The sequence below is a fragment of the Otolemur garnettii genome, unplaced genomic scaffold, assembly GCF_000181295.1.
Source record: "Otolemur garnettii isolate 467f Iridium unplaced genomic scaffold, OtoGar3 scaffold00046, whole genome shotgun sequence".
In the NCBI taxonomy this organism is placed as follows: Eukaryota; Metazoa; Chordata; class Mammalia; order Primates; family Galagidae; genus Otolemur; species Otolemur garnettii.
The window spans coordinates 7,591,266-7,611,236 of NW_003852441.1; the positions used below are offsets into that span (position 1 = coordinate 7,591,266).

The 19,971-nt window shown below is 43.5% G+C and overlaps 1 protein-coding gene across 1 annotated transcript in view; it reads right to left on the reverse strand.

Moving 5' to 3' along the window:
• The window catches only part of DNAH9 (dynein axonemal heavy chain 9), a 373,298-nt gene that overhangs the window by 344,061 nt on the left and 9,266 nt on the right, over positions 1-19,971 (reverse strand). The window contains exons 3-7 of the mRNA XM_003791085.1: positions 17,623-17,781; positions 15,899-16,019; positions 10,866-11,087; positions 9,176-9,409; positions 1,657-1,824 (exon numbers count right to left, since the gene is read on the reverse strand). Coding sequence (XP_003791133.1) covers positions 1,657-1,824; positions 9,176-9,409; positions 10,866-11,087; positions 15,899-16,019; positions 17,623-17,781 — 904 coding nt within the window. The remainder of the gene's footprint in view (positions 1-1,656; positions 1,825-9,175; positions 9,410-10,865; positions 11,088-15,898; positions 16,020-17,622; positions 17,782-19,971) is intronic.

A 19,971-nucleotide genomic window follows, 5' to 3' on the forward strand; every position in this document is an offset into this window, starting at 1 on the left:
CTTTACAATATTAATCCATATGCATATCAAAAAAAAGAAAAGTAGGAAAACAAAATATAATTATACTGTCCAAATCCAGTCACATTGAAATTGTAGGATGTTTCTCTGTAGTTTTTCCCCCGTGCATAGAGTTTTGTTCTGTTTTACTTTATTATATGATAGCAAACACATTGTATAGAGCAACGGTGTCCAACCTTTTGATGGAAGACAATTTTTTCAGTGATGGGGGATGGTTTTGTGACAATTCAAGTGCATTACATATACCTTAGATCATCAGGCATTAGATTCTCACAAGGAGCTCATAACCTAGATCCCCGAATGCACAATTCACAGTAGGGTTCAAACTCCTATGAGAATCTGCTGCTGCCAGTTATCTGACAGGAGGTGGAGCTCAGGTGGTGATGCGAGTGATGGGGAGCACTTGTGAATACAGAGGAAGCATCACTGGCCTGCTGCCTACCTCCTAACAGGCCACACCTTGCTATCCTACCAGTCTGTGGCCCAGGGTTGAAGACTGCAGGTGCATAGTTTGCCTTATAGCTCTGCAGCCCACTTTTTCCCTCCTTTTGACTAGGTCTGTTCAACGAAGGTCTCCCTGACTTTAGCTACATCTGAAGTTGCTCAGAGCAGACTCCTGCCTGATTCTTCTCTTCTTGACCCTTGTACACTCTTAAAGTTTCTTCTCCAATAATTCTAACAGTCCCTCCTCAGGGAATTTCACTTCATGTCTTCATACGGACTCTTTTTCCTTTCCTCATCCTAAATACTCCTTTGGGAACCAGGTTCTGATCAGAAAAACCAGGCTGTGACTTCACCTTCTCCTCTGTCCCCAAGTTGCTAATAAAATCCTGTGCAGGTGTGCTTGGCTTTCACACACCAATCTCTGCTGGAAGCTTACAGTTTTTTTCCTTCCAGTTTTTACAAAAGTATAATTGACAAACAAAAACTTAAATATATATTTAAGAGGTACAACTTGACATTTTATTAATAATATATGCATCCATTGATCACTATAATGAAGCTCAGTAACATAACCATCACCTCACATCGTTAACCATTTTCTTTATTTTTGAAGTGAGAGCACTTAAGATCTGCTCTCTTAGCAAATTTCAAGTACACAATATGGTACACATAACTGAAAACTTTGTCCCCTTTCCCTAACACCCCCATTGCCCGCTCCCCCCAGCCCCTACCAGCCACCATTCTACTCTGTTTCTGTGAGTTCGACTATCTCAGATGCTGTGTATAAGGAAATCATACACCTTTTGTTTTCCTGGGTCTGCCTTATTTCACTTAGCTAAAAACTTTCAAAGCCACTGGGTGGCCCAGTCCCCACTATCATCTTATACCCACTTCAGCATCTTTGAAACCCTAGGTGTCATTGAAACCTGGGATATCATTAGTCTGGAGCAGTTAGCAGCTGGAAAAGGCCCTCCCTCCCTGATCTTGCTCCTAACACAAAGACTAATTAGAAACTTTCTCCTGACATAAGGAATAATGGTAATTTTCTTTACACAAAGGATAATAAATAAAACCACTAGGACCACAAAGCCAAAGAAAATGCACAGGAAAAATGCAACTAATCATCCGAACCCTCCAGGCGAGAGGCATCTGAGAAAGAGACAAAGTTTGCATTTTGGCCCTTCCAAGTCCTACCATGCTTTGGAGGTCCAGGCAGTCGTAGGAAGACTCTGAGAAAACCCTGTACATCTCTAGAAATTCTTCATGCATTTTCTGGACCTGCTGACTCAGGGAATTCCCTCTGATGCCACTAAACTCCAGCTTTCCCAGTTTGTGGAAATCCAAGGCCGTCTTCAGAAGATCCTACGGGGACAAATCACAAGAGAGTTAAAATAATGGCAATAATAATTATTATAATAATAACAACAGTGAATGGGAGAAGCTGGGAACCATATGGGGGTGGTGGTTGCTTAGGAAAATGTGCAGCCTGATTAGTTTTGTAACCTGATTATTAATTTGGGTTGGTTAAAATAACTTAGTTAAACTTAGTAACAAAGTAAAGGGAAAAGTACAAATAAAATTCACACAAACCAAAAGAAATAAGGAAGTAAAACATATGCTTCAGCCTCTCTCTGTCATTGTGATCTTTGATAAATAATAAAATATGATCTCAACAAAACTATTTACATGATGGGTGGTGGCTTTACCACTGATGTCTACAAAATAGTTTCAAACAGACCCTGTTATCTGTTCAAGAATGTGAGCTATCTTAGAGGATGTTGGCAGGAAAGCAAATCTTGCAGATAGTCCCCAGGACAAGCCCAGAGGGCGTTACTAGCCTTGCCAGCAACTTCTTCTGCTGAGGACAGTGGCAGAATCTCCTGGCGAGCACCTTGTCAGGCACACACTGGGTGCTTCCACCCCACCCCGCACCCCCGGTGCCAGATGGGTGGCAGTGGACAGTGTACTAAAACAGGTCGGTGTTGGGTTCTTCATCTGTCACAGGACAGTATTAACACCCCATGGTGCGGTGGTGAGCGCTAAGTAAACTAACTCAGGCCTTGGATTGAGGCCAGTGGCCGGTGCAATGTAAACACACAGCTCGGTGTGTTCCTGACACTGTGGCTGGTTGGCAGTGTTTCAGCTGTGCTCTGGATTAAGTGACAGGTGGACAACATAACCAACCAGCCTTGAGGAGAAGCCCCCCTGGAGGCTCAGGGAACTGCTTCACCTCTGATAGGCTGCAGCCTCCTGAGCACAGCCGAGGGGACAGACTGAGTTATCCCTCCCGAGTACCTGCCCCAAATCCCAGAACCTGCAAACCAAGACGTGCTTCTGGGCACGGCCTTCAGTCTTTGTACATGCCCCTCGGACGGAAACCGTGAGGTAAAGGTTACCTTTGTGTCATTCTGGCCAACATTTAGTGGGAAGGGGTGCTCGACCCTGCGGGCCACTGTGAAACGATGCTGTTAAACCCGGAGAGCCCTGTGCCGGTCAGGCCAGCACAGGCAGCCTGGCTCCCTTCTTCCGCTGAGACACCAATCCCATAGCAGTGACAGGAGCACAGGCGAGTGTGCAGGAGGGTGCCTGTGTGGCCTCACGCAGCTGTCTGTCTGATAATCCCTTTTTTGCTCAGCAATGTTCAGGCGTGGTTGGCAGTAAGCAGCTAAAGTGATGAGGGGAGGACAGACATCCAACCAGAGAAGGGTGCTTGCCATCAGTGGTGGGAAACCAGGCAATCCTTATTTAAAATTATGTCCAATTTTATATACTGGGAAGAAGATGGAAATGAATTTTATTGAAATAAAATTGACTTCAATAGTAATTCAAATTTCTCATAAGATGCTTAGTTGGAATTGATTTTATGGGGAGAGATACTTGTGCTGTGAAATGTTGCCTTGGTACTCATTCTTCATAATTCCATGGATGTCAATTTTGATTTTTAGGAAATACTAGCTGTTTGAAGAGACAGATGCATTATGATATGTTTGATTGCATCGGAAAACTGAATGATAATTCTGTTACACTATTTCATTTCTCAAGCATACTTGAAGCATGGTCTTGGAGGCTCACTGGGAGAAGTTTCATCTCCAATATATCCTAGGTATTACAGAAACATTTATTTAGGTGATCTATCTTTGGAAAGTCTGCTCCCTGAAAACAATGATTATTTGTGCCATTTTATCTTACATGGTAGGCAGTACAGTTTTGGAGGGGGCTCAATTCCAGGTCTTAGGCCTTTCTCCACCTTCAAAAGAACTCACTTACCCACCTGTCTTTCTCTCTCTTTCTCTATTCAGTACAGTGGCATAATCATAACTCACAACAGTCTCAAACTCCTGGGTTTAAGTGATCCTCCTGCCTCAGCCTCCGAGTAGCTAGAAATCCAGGTACACACTACCATGCTTGGCTAAATAGCATATACTTTTTTCAGGAAAGAGGGTCTTGCTCTGTTGCCCAGGCTGGTCTTGAACTTCTGGTCTCCTACCTCAGCCTCCCAAAGTGCTGGGGTTACAGGCATGAGCCACCGCACCTGACCTCTCCAGACTCTCTTCTCTCTTTGCTTTAGCTTTCTTCAGAGCACTTATCATATGCCAGCTTTATACTATATTATTTGGCATTCTATCACATTCTTTGCTTATTTTCTGCCCAGCAGGTCATAAATGCCGCCAAGGTATACTGGTATTTCCAGTGCCTGGGAGGGTCCCTGACAAAGAACAAACATTTGTGAAATGAAGGGATATATGTTCTTTGTTCTTTGACTCAGCTATAACATGTCTAGAAGAAGGTCCCTAGAGGGCCTTCTCCAGTGATGAGGACCTAGGACCAATGACCTCTGATGTGCAGTTGGTGATAACAAGGAAAATCAGAAAAGAGAGGAGAATTACAAAGCAAGGCATTTCAGAGTTTATAAGCCTTCATCAAGTGCAAGGTGGAACTTTCTATGGAATGAAGTCAAATAAGTGGACAGGACAGAGATGTAAATTTGGCCTCACCATGTAGTTTGAACATACAGAACTGTTGATAGGTGATCATTTTGACCTAAAAAAAAGTGGCAATTTCATGCTGTTCCACTTAATAAAACAGAACCATCTGATGGTTAGACATGTGCAGGCATGGAATGGGCTGTGAAAGAGGAAAGAAGCAGCCATCACTGGATGGGTTTTCATATAAGTCGGATATCAGAGGCATTGCCTGAACAATTTCTAAAGCAGGTCAGAAATTGCCTTACAATGTAGACACACACTCATAGTATTGACCATGGCTGTGCTGTCAATTCTTAAATTATTTAAATGTATGCCTTTTTCATTATTTAAAAGTCCCCACAAAATAGATGAAAGGAAATATAAACCAGTGAGAGGTTTAAATGATATTTTTAAAATACGTATTTTTACTCATTGTTGTAGTAAACACATGAAATTCATTACACAAGCTGCAAAGATCAACTTCAGGGAGAAGACATTACAGCGTTGGGAAAAGGGCCTGGGATCTGGGGCCAAAACTATCTGAATTTGCACAAACCTGGCTCTGCCGTTTACTAGCTAAGTGGCTTCAAGCAAGTCATCTTAGTTTTCTAAGCCTCACTTTCCTAACCTGCAGATGGGGACAATAACCTTCAACTTGCCATGGGGTTACAGCGTCACATGGCAAGTGCCTTTGTCAGACTTAAGTAAATGGCAGTCCCTCTAATTAATTATGATCACCCCCATGTCATTAGATCAAGTTGATGGGTATTAGAGGCACAATGGCTTGTAAGGGGACATTTGGGTGCTTTTCTGAAGACAGATATCACAAACAGCACTGGGGCCCAGGCAGTTTTCTGCATGGATGAGGCCCTATTCTTATGAAAAACTGTGCAAAATTTAATGGTGGTGGCAGGTGGAGGGTTGAGGGGGGTCCTGTCTGTGCTCTGGCTCCTGAGATGAAGAATCAAAATCAGGGGTAATGGCAAGATCCATTCTCCAGGGAGAGGTCACGCTGCCCCTCTTAAAAGAAATGTCTTTGGAATTCATTAAGAGAGAGCACAAAGCAGACATTCACAGATGAAAATCTCAAAAGGTCATTTGGAAAAAATCTGTTTTCTTTACCTTTCCACCACCACTGACCTGATGCAGCTATTAGTCTCCTCCGTGACCACATGTTCAAGTCGGGCTAAAAGGGAAGCCGCCCAATTAGGCTGGGAATGAAAGGAGGCTGCCTGAGTGGCTTGGAGCCCGCAGAAAGAGCAAAAGGAACTCGGTGTGGATTAGGTCAGCTTATTACCGATCTACCTGCTAATCACTTCGCATAAAGCCCCAGCAGGAAATCATTTTGTCTTCAAGTGAATCTCCAGCAATTTTTTTAATGAAAGAAGTAATTGTTCTCTCCAAGGTGCTCAACTGCATTGTTTGGAGGGAGGAGGCTGCAGGCAGAAAGGCAAACAGGGGATCTGCAGAATCTATGATATGATGGCACAAAATGAACTCTGTGTGTGTGTGTGCATGTGTGGGTGTGTACACAGGGGAGCACTGGGGCAATGAGCAGGAAGGCAGGAGGACAGAAAAAAATCAAGAGGTGACAAAATGGCTCTTTTCTCTTCAATTTTTAAGGATTTGCTCAAATGACAAAAGATTTTTGTATACTTTTGGGATTTCCTTAGTAAGTCATAAGGTCAAATAAGGCCTTTTCATGGACGAGGACTTATAATTTTACCTCAATGATTTATTTAGATAAAAAGTCCTAGAAATTATGTTGTAAAAATAGGGTGCACAAGGGTGGAATAATCGTGTGTAAGGTTGGAATAAAAACACGAAACAATTTTGGGATCCTCCAAATTGGACAGAGAGAGGAAAGTAGAGGGAAGGAAGGGAGAGAAGGATGGAAGGAGGTGGGAGGCAGGGAGGGAACTAGACCTTTACAACTCCCTGGAAGATAGCAGAGTTTGGTGAAATGACAATACTTGATGCCATATTTCCCTGGGTGTGAATGTCAGCTAAGCCTCTCCCAGCTACGGTGTGATAACTATGGAAAAGCTAATTTATGTGCCAGATTTAATTGTGCTCATACAGTAAACTAAGGGTACTAATACATAGCTCTTAAGATGACTGCGGGTACGGGGCAGGAGTCTCAGGCCTGAGATAGGCACTTGAAATATGCTAGTTTTTTAGTTTTTTGTGTCTCTTCTTTTCCCTCTACAAGGTCAGATCTCTAAGAGATAAGCTGTACCACAGTTGTGATGATGACAAAGAGGAGGAAGGCTGTAAATTGAGAGCGGGATTATTCCTCATACTGCTGTGACTGCTCAGCAACATACCCCTCCTTGCCAGTCACCTGCCCCCCCTTTAGCAGGCACCTGGAAGGGAGGAGTGGGTCTGTACAACAAAAGTCTCTGGTTTGATGTAAGTTTTTCTAATTGTATATAAAAACTAGCACATTGTACCCCATAAATGCATTAATGTATGCAGCTATGATTTAATAAAAAAAAAAAGTCTCTGGTGCAAAAGAGCAAAAGAGAAATACACATCAGAGGAATAAAATCTGGGAGAATTGTGGAGATTAAGAACTAGCCCTTCACGCTCTGACCCCTAAAGTGAGCGTGCAGAGTGCTAAACGTAATTGGCGTCATTTCATTAATTTGGGTTCATGTATTTATTAATTGCAGCAACTACCACCATCTCAGGGGCCATAGATTGTATTAGAACAGAGGATGAATAAGGTTAAGTTCACTCTAATGCTTGCTGGAGGAAAGCAGATTAATCCCATTTCAAACAGGCATCGATCACAGAGATACATGGAATGTTAAGTAAAGGGCCATGTGAAATATGCTAGAGAACAATCTGTGACCCATGTCCCACTGCATGGGGCTGAGAAGGGGAGGGACAGGGAGGAGGAAGATGGCAAGGGCAAGGAGGATGCTTTGTGCAAATGTTTGGGAGGTGAAAAATAAAAGGGCAGGAAATGGAAGGGATGGAACAAGGGGACAGGAAGGAGAAAAATCGTCAAAATTCAGGGCAGATCAAGAAGTAATAGAAGCTACAAAAAAAGAGAGAGAGAGATAGAAAAAAAGAGAAGGGGCAATAGTGGGAAGAGGGGGGAGAATTTGGGGACAGGAAGGAGTTGGGTGGGCATGGGAGGAAAGAAGCAAACCAGAGCAAAGGACAGAACACTTAGGAAGGGAAGAAGCAGAAAGCCAAGCAGCTTGGTGACATTCCAGCCAGCCTCTAATTAAATGGGGCAACTGCTTTTTATGCATCTGTGCCCTTGATTCAGAAAGAAGCAGGTGGCCTCAGAGAGGACTTATGGTGAGGGTAATGACTCCAGGGAGGCTGCTTATGTTGACTGGATGTAACCAGCAGGTTAGGTGCCCTGATGCCAGAATAGCTGTCTCATGCAAAGTCCCATCATTAGCAAGTGTGCATGGGCCTGAGGACCCCGCCCACGCAGTCATGCTCTGCTGCAGTTCCCAGGGCTGAGTTCCTGCAAACCCGGCCACTGCAAAGCAGAGATGGCAATTCCTTCCCTGTGCTCAGCCTGGGTCAGAGATAGCTCGGAGCTGGTGTGTTCCTCGCCTCTGGCTAAACACAACAGCAGAGAAAGTGATGCTGGAGGAAATCAGAGGAAGAAAGTGCAGGGGGAGGGGGCAGAGAGCCAGTGCAGCAAGAGCTACGGTGGAAACCGCTGAGGGAGAGGGAGGCATTTGGGATACAGATGGATAGTCAGTCAATCATTTATACTCTCTGTGATCCTAGGGAAAGATTTAAGAGGTGACTTTCATAAGATCTAGCTTCTGGCTTTCTCTTTCATACACTTTTTTCTGTCTTTATGCATTTCTTCATCTTTTTTACACTCCCCCATCCTCTGGTGAATTTCTATTTCAGTTTCAAATCTCATTTCCTCTTTGGCTCCCTACTTTTTGTCAAAGCCTTGCTGGTTTAGGGATCCCCCTTTCGTGTACCCAAGAGTACATCAATTTTGCTTTTACCTGGGCATTCAGTATGCCTCACTAAAGTTTCTTGAGTCTGTCCACCCCACCATCTCTTCCATCAGTCTATCTGCCTTTCCCTATGTCACAACTACAGGTCTATACATTTCTTACAGGCAAAGCCATATCTCAGTCATCTTTGATGCTCAGCACCTTGCTCAGTGCTGAGCACTGAGCAGATTTATGAACAGATTTATATTCTCTCCTTCTTGTCATCCCACAGTTTGTTCTATGTGTCCCAACATATCTCCCTTCAGTCCAAATCTCCACCAGTAAGATGTGGGAATACAATTCTCATCCCATCTCCAACCCCTTAGTTCTTGTCCTGGCTTGAACTTGACTCTGAATTTCTCAAATCATTTTGAAGGTATGCATTTCATTATATTATGCCCATTACCCTCTTTTCAAAGTTCAATCAACAAATGTGTAGCTGTAAAATGTTAAAAGACCTATTAACCATGTTAAGTTCTGAGGATTGCAAAGATCAAAAGAGAGAGGCCTTGTGTCTTCTTGCCCTAGTACTTAACCCAAAATTCACATTAATTTTTAAATAGTTATGGGAAACACATAACACTGAGCAAAAGTCATCATTCCATGACGTTCAATCCAAATGACAACTAATTACTGAGCCCTTATAATGGGTCATTCCAGCTGATGGAGGGTAGGCTGTTCATTTTCCTATGGCACTTTTGGGAATCCTGGATTGCTAACTGCTGTGTAGGGCTGGGGCCCAGAGGAGATATGCACACTCACTCCGACCACATCCAGCCGTCCCAGGAAGCCATCCAGTCGCATGAAGACCAGAGAAGACTGGAAATCCCACTCCTTGACTTCCTGGTTCTCTTTGAAGTAAGTGTGGAGATTCTCCCTTCTGTCCTGAAATGCCAGCTTGAAGAAACCCAAGGTGTCCAAGACAACTTGCAGTTTTTTCTGACCTTCTTCCACTTCACTTCTCAGGAGGTCCTCTGGACTGAGATAACTAGTGGCCTATTATGCAAACGCAAAGGGATCACTGTCATTAAGCCTGGCAGCGGGTGCAGGGTTATCCCATAATTTGCCAACACCAACCCTGAACTGAATCCTTGCGCAAGTTAATATTTTTCACAAGCATAATATAGGAAAGATCTGACTCCACACTCAGTTACACAGGTAGACTGGGACCAGGGTTCAACCCAAATCATCTTTGGGATTCAGGAATGGGCAAGTGACCAGTCAGAGACAAGGAGACACATTCAGATTTCTGTTGGCTCCAGGGCTGAAGCAGGTGTTTTTTCCCCCAGGTGTTGTTTTGTGACTTAATTGGCTTTGTGTCATAAAATAATTTGAGTGCAAGAAATTTATGGACCATAATTATTTTCCTGTCTCCAAGAGACGTAAGCCTGGAAAGCTGGGAAGCTGGAGCCGTAGGATAGCTACCTTCACCGCTTCAGGGAGAGGCAGAGATAACTGAGTCCTTGGGCTCTGGTGACATTGTCCAAGGTCATATTGCAAATCAGGGCTGAGGCCAGTCTTACTTTGGACTTTTAAGGCACATGAGACAAAATGTTTTCTGTTGTTCATGCTACTTTTGGTTGGGTTTCCTTACACTTTGAGTGAAAAGAATTCTGCCTGAAAAACAGGGAGTGATGGAAAAGTGCTGGCCAATAGTGAAAGAAACCTGGGCTTTAGTCCTGGTTTGGTTGTCCTTGGGTGAGTCAGTGAACCTCCCTAAAACTTTGAGTAATCTTTAAATAATACTCATGTGTAATGAGACCTTCCTGCCCATCTCTCTGGGCTTATCTGATGATTGACTGAGAGCATGAATGTAATGACACTTTGCAGCCTGTAATGTGCCCCATGGATATTAGTTATTATTAGTTACTATTTAAGCCTGTTCATTGTTTTCTTGGGATTATAGCTCCTTAGAGGCAAAAGAAGCCAATTTTGGGGGGGAAGATCACTGAGACTTCCTTAAGGCCTCCAGTTTCATGTGCTAGGCATGTTCTTGTCTCACAATCCCCCAGCAACCCCAAAGGGGACAGGTCCTCTTCTTTTCACCACTGCACAGAGAAGAGTGAGACCCAGAAGAGGTAACTGACTTGTCCTGGCTCACACAGCTAACAAGTGGTGAAGCCAGGGTTTGGTTCAGGATCCCCTGACTTCAGGGGCTGCACTCCTGTCCCTCTGTACACATCACTAAGGAGGCTGAAATTTACCACCCCTGCTCTGTGCCTCAGTCTTAGGCAGAAGAGAAAGGAAGACTGGGCCTCCCAGGTGCTCTAGGATTACTGAAAATGTCTTTGTGAATTATTGGCTTGTGAAAGTAAAAGACTGCAATTTAATTGTGAGAACTCTTTGGATTGTAATTATTTCCCTACCGGGGGAAAAAAGGCACACTTGATTCCCATGACTTAGTGTCAAACAGCCCCCCAGGGGAAGTTGCTGAGAATCTGGGGCAGCCCACCTGCTGGATGAGAAGGTTGCAGATCTCCTGGAGCAGCACAGTAAGCCTCCCCGGGGAGCGGTAGAACTTGCATGTGGCCCAGATCAGGCAGATCACATGAAGCAGAGGCTGCAACCGGGGCTTCACCTCTGGAAAGTCTGCATTCTCCAGGGCTTCTAGGTGGCTGTGGAGTGGCACCAGGTGCACATGGATATCCTGTGCCTCTGTTAGAGCTGGAAGGAGCTGGAGATGGTCACAGTTCTCTGCTTGAGATCCCTACCCACCTGCTGGAGCCCTAGTTCCTGGGAAGTGAAAGATCTGCAAAGCAATGACTGTGATCTCTTCCTAGACTGAGGAGGGAGAGAGAAGGCTGGTTTCAGGAACTTTCTATCTCTTGGGCAGAAATCTGAAGATGGCTGAACAACTTGGGTAATGGTCTGAGGAGTTCTTTCTTACAACATTCCTCTGTGTGGACTTCTTTCTTCCTGGCCCTCCCAGCCCCAGTCTAGGGCTTGGTGTGTGCTAGAAACACCACTCAGTAAATATTTGCTAATTACTTTGCTGCTAATATCTCTGAGATAATGCAAAATAGACAACAGAAGATAAGTTTTGGAATCAGAAAGACTTTCCTTGAAATGCTGGCCCAGACATTTAGCAGTTGTATGACCTTGGGCATGTTTAACCTCACTGAGCCTGAAAAATAAACAAAACTCATTTAAAGAGTCCTCATGAAGGCTGAAGGTAGCACAAATGAGATGTTCCTACACAGCTAGCACAGCGCCTGGTCCAGAGAAGGTGTTAGATAAATGGTTATGACCCTGAGTATTCACTGATAAAGATTCCTCACTGAGCTCTTGTATGGAAGAAGTCACAGATCACAGAGTAAGAGCACAGGCTGGTTATGACAAGATTCTGCTAATTTCCAAGGCCAGGAAGATCTACCATCTCTTTTGAATGCAGCCAAGGAAAGGCAGGGACCTTTAACCAGTCATCTTGGGGTAACGAGGAGGGGTAAATAGGAACCCCAGCAGCATTAGATACTAATATCTGTACAGCAGCTTAGAGGGAAGCCAATGGCCACCCAAAAAACTGAACTGAACCACCAAGGCTGGTTCTTTCCTGGGCAGATAATCAGGTGGTTCATGTTTCCTATAAAAGTGGTTAGTCTTGGGTTCTAGTTTGTGGATGAGGCTCTGCTTTAATCCTGAAGAAAACGCCTGGGGAAAAAGTGGATGTTCAAAGGCTGGATGTGGTGCCTTACTCCTATAATTCTAGCACTCTGGGAGGCGGCTGAGGTGGGAGGAACTCTTGAACTCAGAAGTTCAAGATCAGCCTGAGCAAGAGCAAGACCCCGTCTCTACTAAAACTAGAAAAAAAATCTCCAGACATTGTGGAGGGCACCTGTAGTCCCAGGTACTTGGGAGGCTGAGACAGGAGGATTGCTTGAGCCCAGAAGTTGAGGTTGCTGTGAGCTAGGCTGATGTCATGGCACTATGGTCTAGGCAACAAAGAGTCTGTCTCAAAAAAAAAAAAAAAACCCACAAAATACAAAAACAAACAAACAAAAACCCTTAAAATCTACACTACATAGCAAACAGTTTCAATATGCCAGGAATTTTTTTGTTCATTAGACATTCACCTTTCATAGAAAGCCCTGTGAGGTGGCTTCAGCACTCCCACTTTCTAAATGAAGAAATTAAAACCCATATAACTTGCTAGGGCCATTCCCTGAACCGACGAGTCCTGTCCAACTGAGCAAAAGTAGATGACCCTTATTAGGTTCACTGTAACAGACGCCTGGCTTGCAGGTTATGAGGCTCAGCCTACACAAGTTTGTAGGATATGGACATTTGTGGGTTAGATCCCAAATGAGACTGTGGGAAGCAGTATGTGCATTGAATTTTTAAAAGTCAAATGCCACAGTAAATTGATTAGAGCCATAATTCTTAAGTGGAGGGAGGTGCTGATGGTGAGTGTTAGAACCTCTATGTTGGGGTGAGAGATTCCAGAATCCAACAGCAGTCTGACAAGCACATGCTCCAGCTTTCTTATGTTCTGTGATGGAAAAGAGGCAGAGACTATCATGGAAGGGAATTTTCTATTTAAAGATACTTGATTTTGAAGCCTTTAAAAAAATAACATCTTTAATCATAAGAATAGGCACTGCTTTGATTTTTTAGACCATAATAAATGAGAAAACAAGGCTTTTGGTCCAGTTCAGGGTGCAGTAGTCTTGGCTGACAAGGCAAATGAGGAAAATGAGATGAACAGAGCTGGGTTTGCTGGTTTACTTTTTAAAAAATGTAAACAGCCAGTTGCATGGTGCTGTCCAGTGAATTGCTGGTAAATCTTGAACAACAGACTCTTTTGGGACAAATGCCTTTCTTGTAGCATTGGCCAATTTCTGTGGTATAAATATTCCCAATATTCCCACTATGTTCAGTTTTAAGCTACCAGTTTGACTACCTTGAGAATTGCCTAGGAGGCTGGAGATGGGAGGATTAAAAAGAAAGGCAGGAGCCACTGCCACCGCCACTGCCACCTAACACTAGTTGGCTCCAGCACACCACTGGCCTTTCACTTCTTGCCCACATGTAGCCACACACCCTCATTGATGCTCTGGTTGGAATGTGTCCCCTCGAAAGCTCAGGTGCTGCAACTTAATGCAATGCAATGGTATTAGGAAGTGGGGCCTTTAAGAGAAGAGTGATTAGAGGGATGAGGGGGAATAGACCTTTCTCAAAGAGGGTTCCCACAGGTTCAGCTAACTTGGGAGGACATAGAAACGAGGCTGCTTTTTAGAAGATAGCAGCCCTCACCAGACAGCTAAGCCTTCTGGCACCTTGATTTTGGATTCCCAGCTTCTAGAAGAGTGAGAAATAAAATAAATTTCTGTTCTTTGTAAATTATCCAGTTTGGGGTATTGTTATAGAAGCACAAATGGACTGAGACACTGGGCACTCCGGTTGTAATGTGCCAACTAAGTCTCTCCAATTAGTCTGTGTTCCCCTTGTTCTTCTCCCCAAGAGGATCGCTGCTGCCAGTTTTCCAAGGTTGTTTATCGCCCAATTAATTCCACTTTGCACAATCCTCTTCCTTCCCACGTATTCCCCCCATCCTTTTAACCTGCTTGCCACTAAGTTTCTATCCCTCTCTTTCTCTCCAGTCCATTAGTGAACAAATGAACTACCCTGATCACAACTAATAAGAATAATGTGCATGGTGTATCTATTTAGGATAAGGAAAGCCAGGTGCTCTGAAATTAAATTAGAAATCAGAAAATCAGCTGTCAGCTTAGAAGATCCTGCCAATTTTCTGACCAAGTTTCTACCTAAGACTTCTAATCAAGTTTTCTTTTCTGCCATCATTGGAATTAATTTTCATATTTAAAGAATTTCTATTTTTACAGTAATGTTTATCGGCTGGTATTACAATGGTGTGGTTTCTTTTTCGTTTGTTTATTTTCTTATTTCATTAATAGCATATACTCTACTGCAGAGAAATTTTTGAAGCTGGTCTGGGGAAATGAATCTTTTATAACTATTAATCCATGTGAATGATTTTAGTCTATTAATCTCTTAGCATGAAAAATGTAGTTGGGGCAGTAAACAACTAACTCATACTTTTGCTACATGTTTTATTTCAGAGCCACAAATTTCTGGCTATTTCATCCTCCTTCCCATGTCGTGTGTGTGTACAGTCTGTTGGGCCATATGCTTACTTAATATTTTCCCCTCAGTTGACTTTTACTTTAATCTAACTAAAATGACATAAAGTGAAAACTTTAAATCACTACCATAAATGGGAAACTGCTATCACTTGCCAAAAACAGGGTTATTCCTCCTTTAACACTTTAGAAAACTACCTGTCTCTATTTCTCATACTCATTTCTCACACCCACGAGGGTACACACACCCCTTTTGGGGACATCTGTCCATTTGAATTGAAATGTAAATTGGGAACGACAGTCCTTTCCTCTGGGACACAGAATCTCTCCGCAAAGCAGTAAACTCGGGCCTCAAGAGACATCTTGCTCCAAAACAGCTTTATGTGCTGGCAGAGCAGCCTCTGTGATGAGATTTTAGGGCCCAGAAGAACTCAAAGACTAACAACTTATGCCAGTTCTTTGCTGTTACATAGCTCATAGCAGAAACACCAGCACTGGAACTTTTATTCCCTTAAGCTAAGTGACTTGCAAACGCTGTGCTGTGAGGAGCGGAAGGTGGATGAGGAATCAGCTGTGGGCTCTGGACCCAGCAAATACACTGGGATTAGTTCTATATTGTGGACTTACCTGGAAGATTATATTTGAAGAAAGAGTTCTGGGAGAGGAAACATGTTTGAAAATCACTGCTTAGATTAGGCTTAAATCACGTGAACTTGAAAATACCTTCAAAAACACCTTTTGACATACAGAGATGAAGAGCAAAGAGGAGGTCTGATAGGAAAAAAGGAGACGGACCAAGTGCTCCAGTGATGGGAGAGGGAGCTCTGACAAAATTTACCTACTTCTAATCACAGGCTTTGCTGGCTTTGCAATTTTGATAAGAGTTGATCTTGTCTGATGCTCAGATGGCCAGGAAATTGCAGTCCCTACTGTTCCGACAGTAGGAACAGTAAAAGCAGAATAGAACTTGGAACAGAATAGAGGTTTCTCAAGAAGCCAAGGGTGCAGAGACCTGAATTCCAGAGGTGAGAGATAACGACATACATTTGTACAGTGCAGCTCTGTCAGGAAAGGTCTACCTGCCTTGTAGGAACCGAAATCGAAGGGGAAGTGTGGGCACCCTAACTGTGGTGCAGGCACAGTCTCAGAGAGTCAGGTGAACTTGCCCAAGGTCATACAGCAGTGAGGCTGCAGGGCATAGCTCTGCTTAGCTGCTCTCCTGCTTCTACATCTGGCATTCTTGCCACCATGTTACACCGTGTCAGGCTGGAAGGTTGGAAGGACTTAAAGCTGCAGAAATCAGACAGAGAGGTGAATGCATCACTGAATGAGAAATTTGAGTCAAGCGTATTTGTGAAGATACTTGCTGGTCCTCACCTTCTTTGACATTTCTGAACATGGCTTTGAAAGCTGGGAAGTAGCTGCTCTGAAGCTTGTCCAGCAGTTGAGCCATGCCCTTCGCTTTTATCATTCTTAGTTGATCATAAATGGATTCCAGATCGTCGGCCCTGCAGCAGCACAGAGAAGGGCGAGTCCAGGTGAGCATCAGGAGATGCTGGTCACAGGGCCATGACCTACCCTCACCCAGAGAGGAGCCCTGCCCCAGGGTATACCACAGAGGCTGTGCTTCAGCCCCAAGAGCCAGGACATCTGTCCCCAGATCAGCCAGGGCAAAAGCCTGAGTCTGGAACACAGGTTCAAGGGAGCAGCTCCAGGAAACACTGCTGTGACCATCTGGTAGCTTCAGAGCTTGACAGCTAGAGGTCATTAGCTCTTGCAGTCAGGTTGGGGCAGGATGAGGGAGGTGCTGTCAGAGCAAAAGTGCTAAGAGAAGAGCCCCACAGGTCAGCCAATGGTCAAAAACCAGGTGAGAGTACAGGGCACCTCAGCACAGTGGGAGCACTGTGGGCATGCCTGGCCCACTGATGTGGGTTCTCCTCACTTAAAGCAGACATGGATCTCTGCCTCCAACATCTCTCTGTCTCCTTTTGAATAAAGGATTGATCAACCTACCGTGTTTCCCCAAAATAAGACCTACCCAAAAAATAAGCCCTAGCAGGATTTCTATGCATTTGTGAAATATAAACCCTACCCCGATAATAAGACCTAGTGATGGGCGTGGCTCTGCAGTGTATCTGCATTTCAGCATGGAGTGGTAAGGAAGACTGCAATACCATTTATCTGCCACAGCTACTTTTTCTGAGCCATTCCCCTGAAAATAAGTCCTAGTGTGTCTTCTTGAGAAAAAATAAATATAAGACAGTGTCTTATTTTCAGGGAAACATGGTAGTGATAAATAGCAGCAAAAAGTGAGGAGGAAGAGGGGAAGAAGCAGGAACAGGAACAACGATGAGGCCTTTCTGCACAAACAGCACATGATGGACTTTCCAGCCCTGCTGACAATGACCTGGGGCCTAAGACAGGTCATTCTACAGTAGCCAGCTTCTAGAAACCCCTTCCTTTCTTCAGATGGTGTGTGTACCTGGCCCCAAATGACCAAGGAGAGGGGAGTAGGCAATTAGAAGATGAATGCTTTTATAGCCCAAGAGTATGGGGAAAGGGGAGAGGGAGGGGAGGGGGTGGGTGGGTGGAGGAGGGTCATTGGTGGGATTATGCCTATGGCTCATCTTATAAGGGTACATGTGAATATTTCTAAATGTAGAATATAAATGTCTTAACATAATAACTAAGAAAGTGCCATGAAGGCTACATTAACTAGTTTGATGAAAATATTTAAAATTGTATATAAAAACAGCATACTGTACTCCATGACAGTATTAATGTACACAGCTATGATTTAATTAAAAAAAAAGTTGGTTAATTTTACATGTAGTTAAAAGAGCCTCTGAAGACCTTTCAGAGATGTACTGATGGTAGCCCAAGAAAGAATAGATGACTTGACTATTGAATCTTGGGGAAAGTGTGCATCTCCAAGGCCATCAAAAAGCTGCCCTGACCCAATGTCACTGAGCTGTTGTCTACCCTTGGGATGGTGAGAAATACCTGGAGGGAAGAACCATACTCAATGGTTGATTCCCTCAGGCCAGTTCTAGCTTCATCCTCTGTAGGACATTTTCTCCCTAGGGCTTGAGCATATGCTTCCCTGCCTACCTGCTCTTCCAGAAATCCAGCTCGGCCTTAGGGGTGAGATTCTCCCCCTGCAAGAGTGCCTGGGAAGACTCTCTCTTCAACACTGTCTGGACTTGGTGGCTCCATTTGACCACAGCAGACTCAATGGCATAGATGGCTGACTTATCTATGGACTCCAAGCTGTAAAAGATAAAGAAAATTGCCTGGAACCTGTGGAAATAACTCAGCCCTTGGTGCCCTTCCAAACAGAATTTAAATCTTTTATAAATAGGCAAACAATTCCTTCTAGTCCATGCATTGTTAACGTTTTTTGAATAACAGACTTTATTGAATAGTCATTGAAATATATAGATTCTCTCTCTAGGAAAAAAAAATGCTTATGGGTGTATACATATGTCATTATTCATAGAGACTCAGGGGTTCACCAATATTCTGTAGACTAGTTTAAGAATTTGAATGCTAGTAAGTTGTCCTGTCAATACAGGAATGCCTTGGACAGAAAACATTTGGGCAACTACTCAACCCTTGCCTGAGTGCTACTAGTGGCAGCAAGTTCCCTGATCAATAAAGCAGACATATTCAGTAGTATGTTGGCTTTCCCAAGGAAAAAGTTTGTTTCTGTACTGAACCACACCTATCTCCCTGAAATTTCCTCACTTTTTTTTTTTTTTTTGAGACAGAGTCTCACTTTATCACCCTCAGCAGAGTGCCATGTTGTCACACCTCATAGTAACCTCAAACTCTTGGGGTTAAGCAATTCTCTTGCCTCAGCCTCCCAAGTAGCTGGGACTACAGGTGCCTGCCACAATGCCTGGCTATTTTTTGGTTACATTTGTTATTCTTGTTTAGTAGGCCTGGGCTGGGCTTGAACCCACCAGGTTTGGTGTATGTGGCTGGCACCCTTATGGATGCCGAGCTAATTTCCTCACTTTTTGTCTTAGTTGTGATCACTGCAGCAAGAGGAAATGAAATAAGTTGTTTCTTCCTTTACTGGCCAAACAAGCAGCCATTTGACTGTCACCATCATGATTTCACTTTGTTCTCACTTTTCCAGAGAAGAATGGAATTCCCAAACTTCCCCTCTCCCATACACCTTCAAAAAACCCACAGCCATGGGTGGGTTTGGTGGCTCACACCTGTAATCCCAGCGCTCTGGGAGGCCAAGGGAGAAGGGATTGCTTGAGCTCAGAGGTTTAAGACCAGCATGAGCAAAAGTGAGATCACATCTCTACTAAAAATAGACAAACTAGTTGGGCATTGTAGTAGGCACCTATAGTCCAGCTACTCAGGAGGCTGAGATGGGACGATCACTTAAGCCTAAGAGTTTGAGGTTGCTGTGAGCAATGATGATACCATGGCACTCTACACAGGGTGACAAGTGGGAGTCTGTCACAAATAAACAGACAACCTCCCAAAATCCAATAGCTATATTTGGAAAGGGTTAAATATATATATAAAAAAATACACTTTGGCTGTTTTTTTCCATAAAGTCTTACCTGAAAATCCCACATGTCAAAAACCAAGGACACAGGAAAAAGGGCATACATATCATTCACATTTTCATGCCAGAAACTCACCTTTCCCTAATTTAATTAAATTCATATTTGCTGAGAAATGATATGGCACAAGTGATTGCGAAAGATATTAAAGGGAGAAGATACCTTTCCCCCCACCTGCAAATAATCCAGCCTTTTGGGAAATTATCAAATTTGAACAAAGAGAAACAAACTCAGGAACAATTATATACACACACTGAATATTATCATGTGAAAATATGAAGGGACTAGAAAAAGGGTAGTTTGAGTTTATTTATTTTGAATGTTGGATATTTTTATTAAACTACAATAAGTTTTCCAGTTAACTGGGAAATTACTTCAAATTATATATGTAGCAAATTACTTCCAAAAGAAAAAACTCATCATATAGCATATCATCGTTACATGCTTTACTCATCTTTCAGATCAAATCACAGATCTTCAGTCTACAGAAGTGGCAGTCCAGCCTGGGGAGACTCCTGACAGGGTGGCAGCCATAAGGATATAGAAATGCTGGATAACATACAACAAAATATAGTATTTATATACATAGCCTGGATTGAAAGAAAAAGAAAAAAAAATTCCCAAGGGATAGAAATAAAGACATCTCAAACCAGAGGAAGTTGAAGTTCTGATGCCCATTGGAGACAGAAGGCATGGACTCCAGGCCTCAACAAAGCCAGGCTTGTTTTTATTTGGAAAAAAAAAAAAAGGAATAATCCCCAGGACATGAAAAAAAAGTGTTCACCTGCTTGTGGTGGGGAGAGGCTGGAATGTCAGGGTGAGTTCTGTGACTCACATGTTCTGAGTAAATGCGGGGAAGAGGCACGGCTTC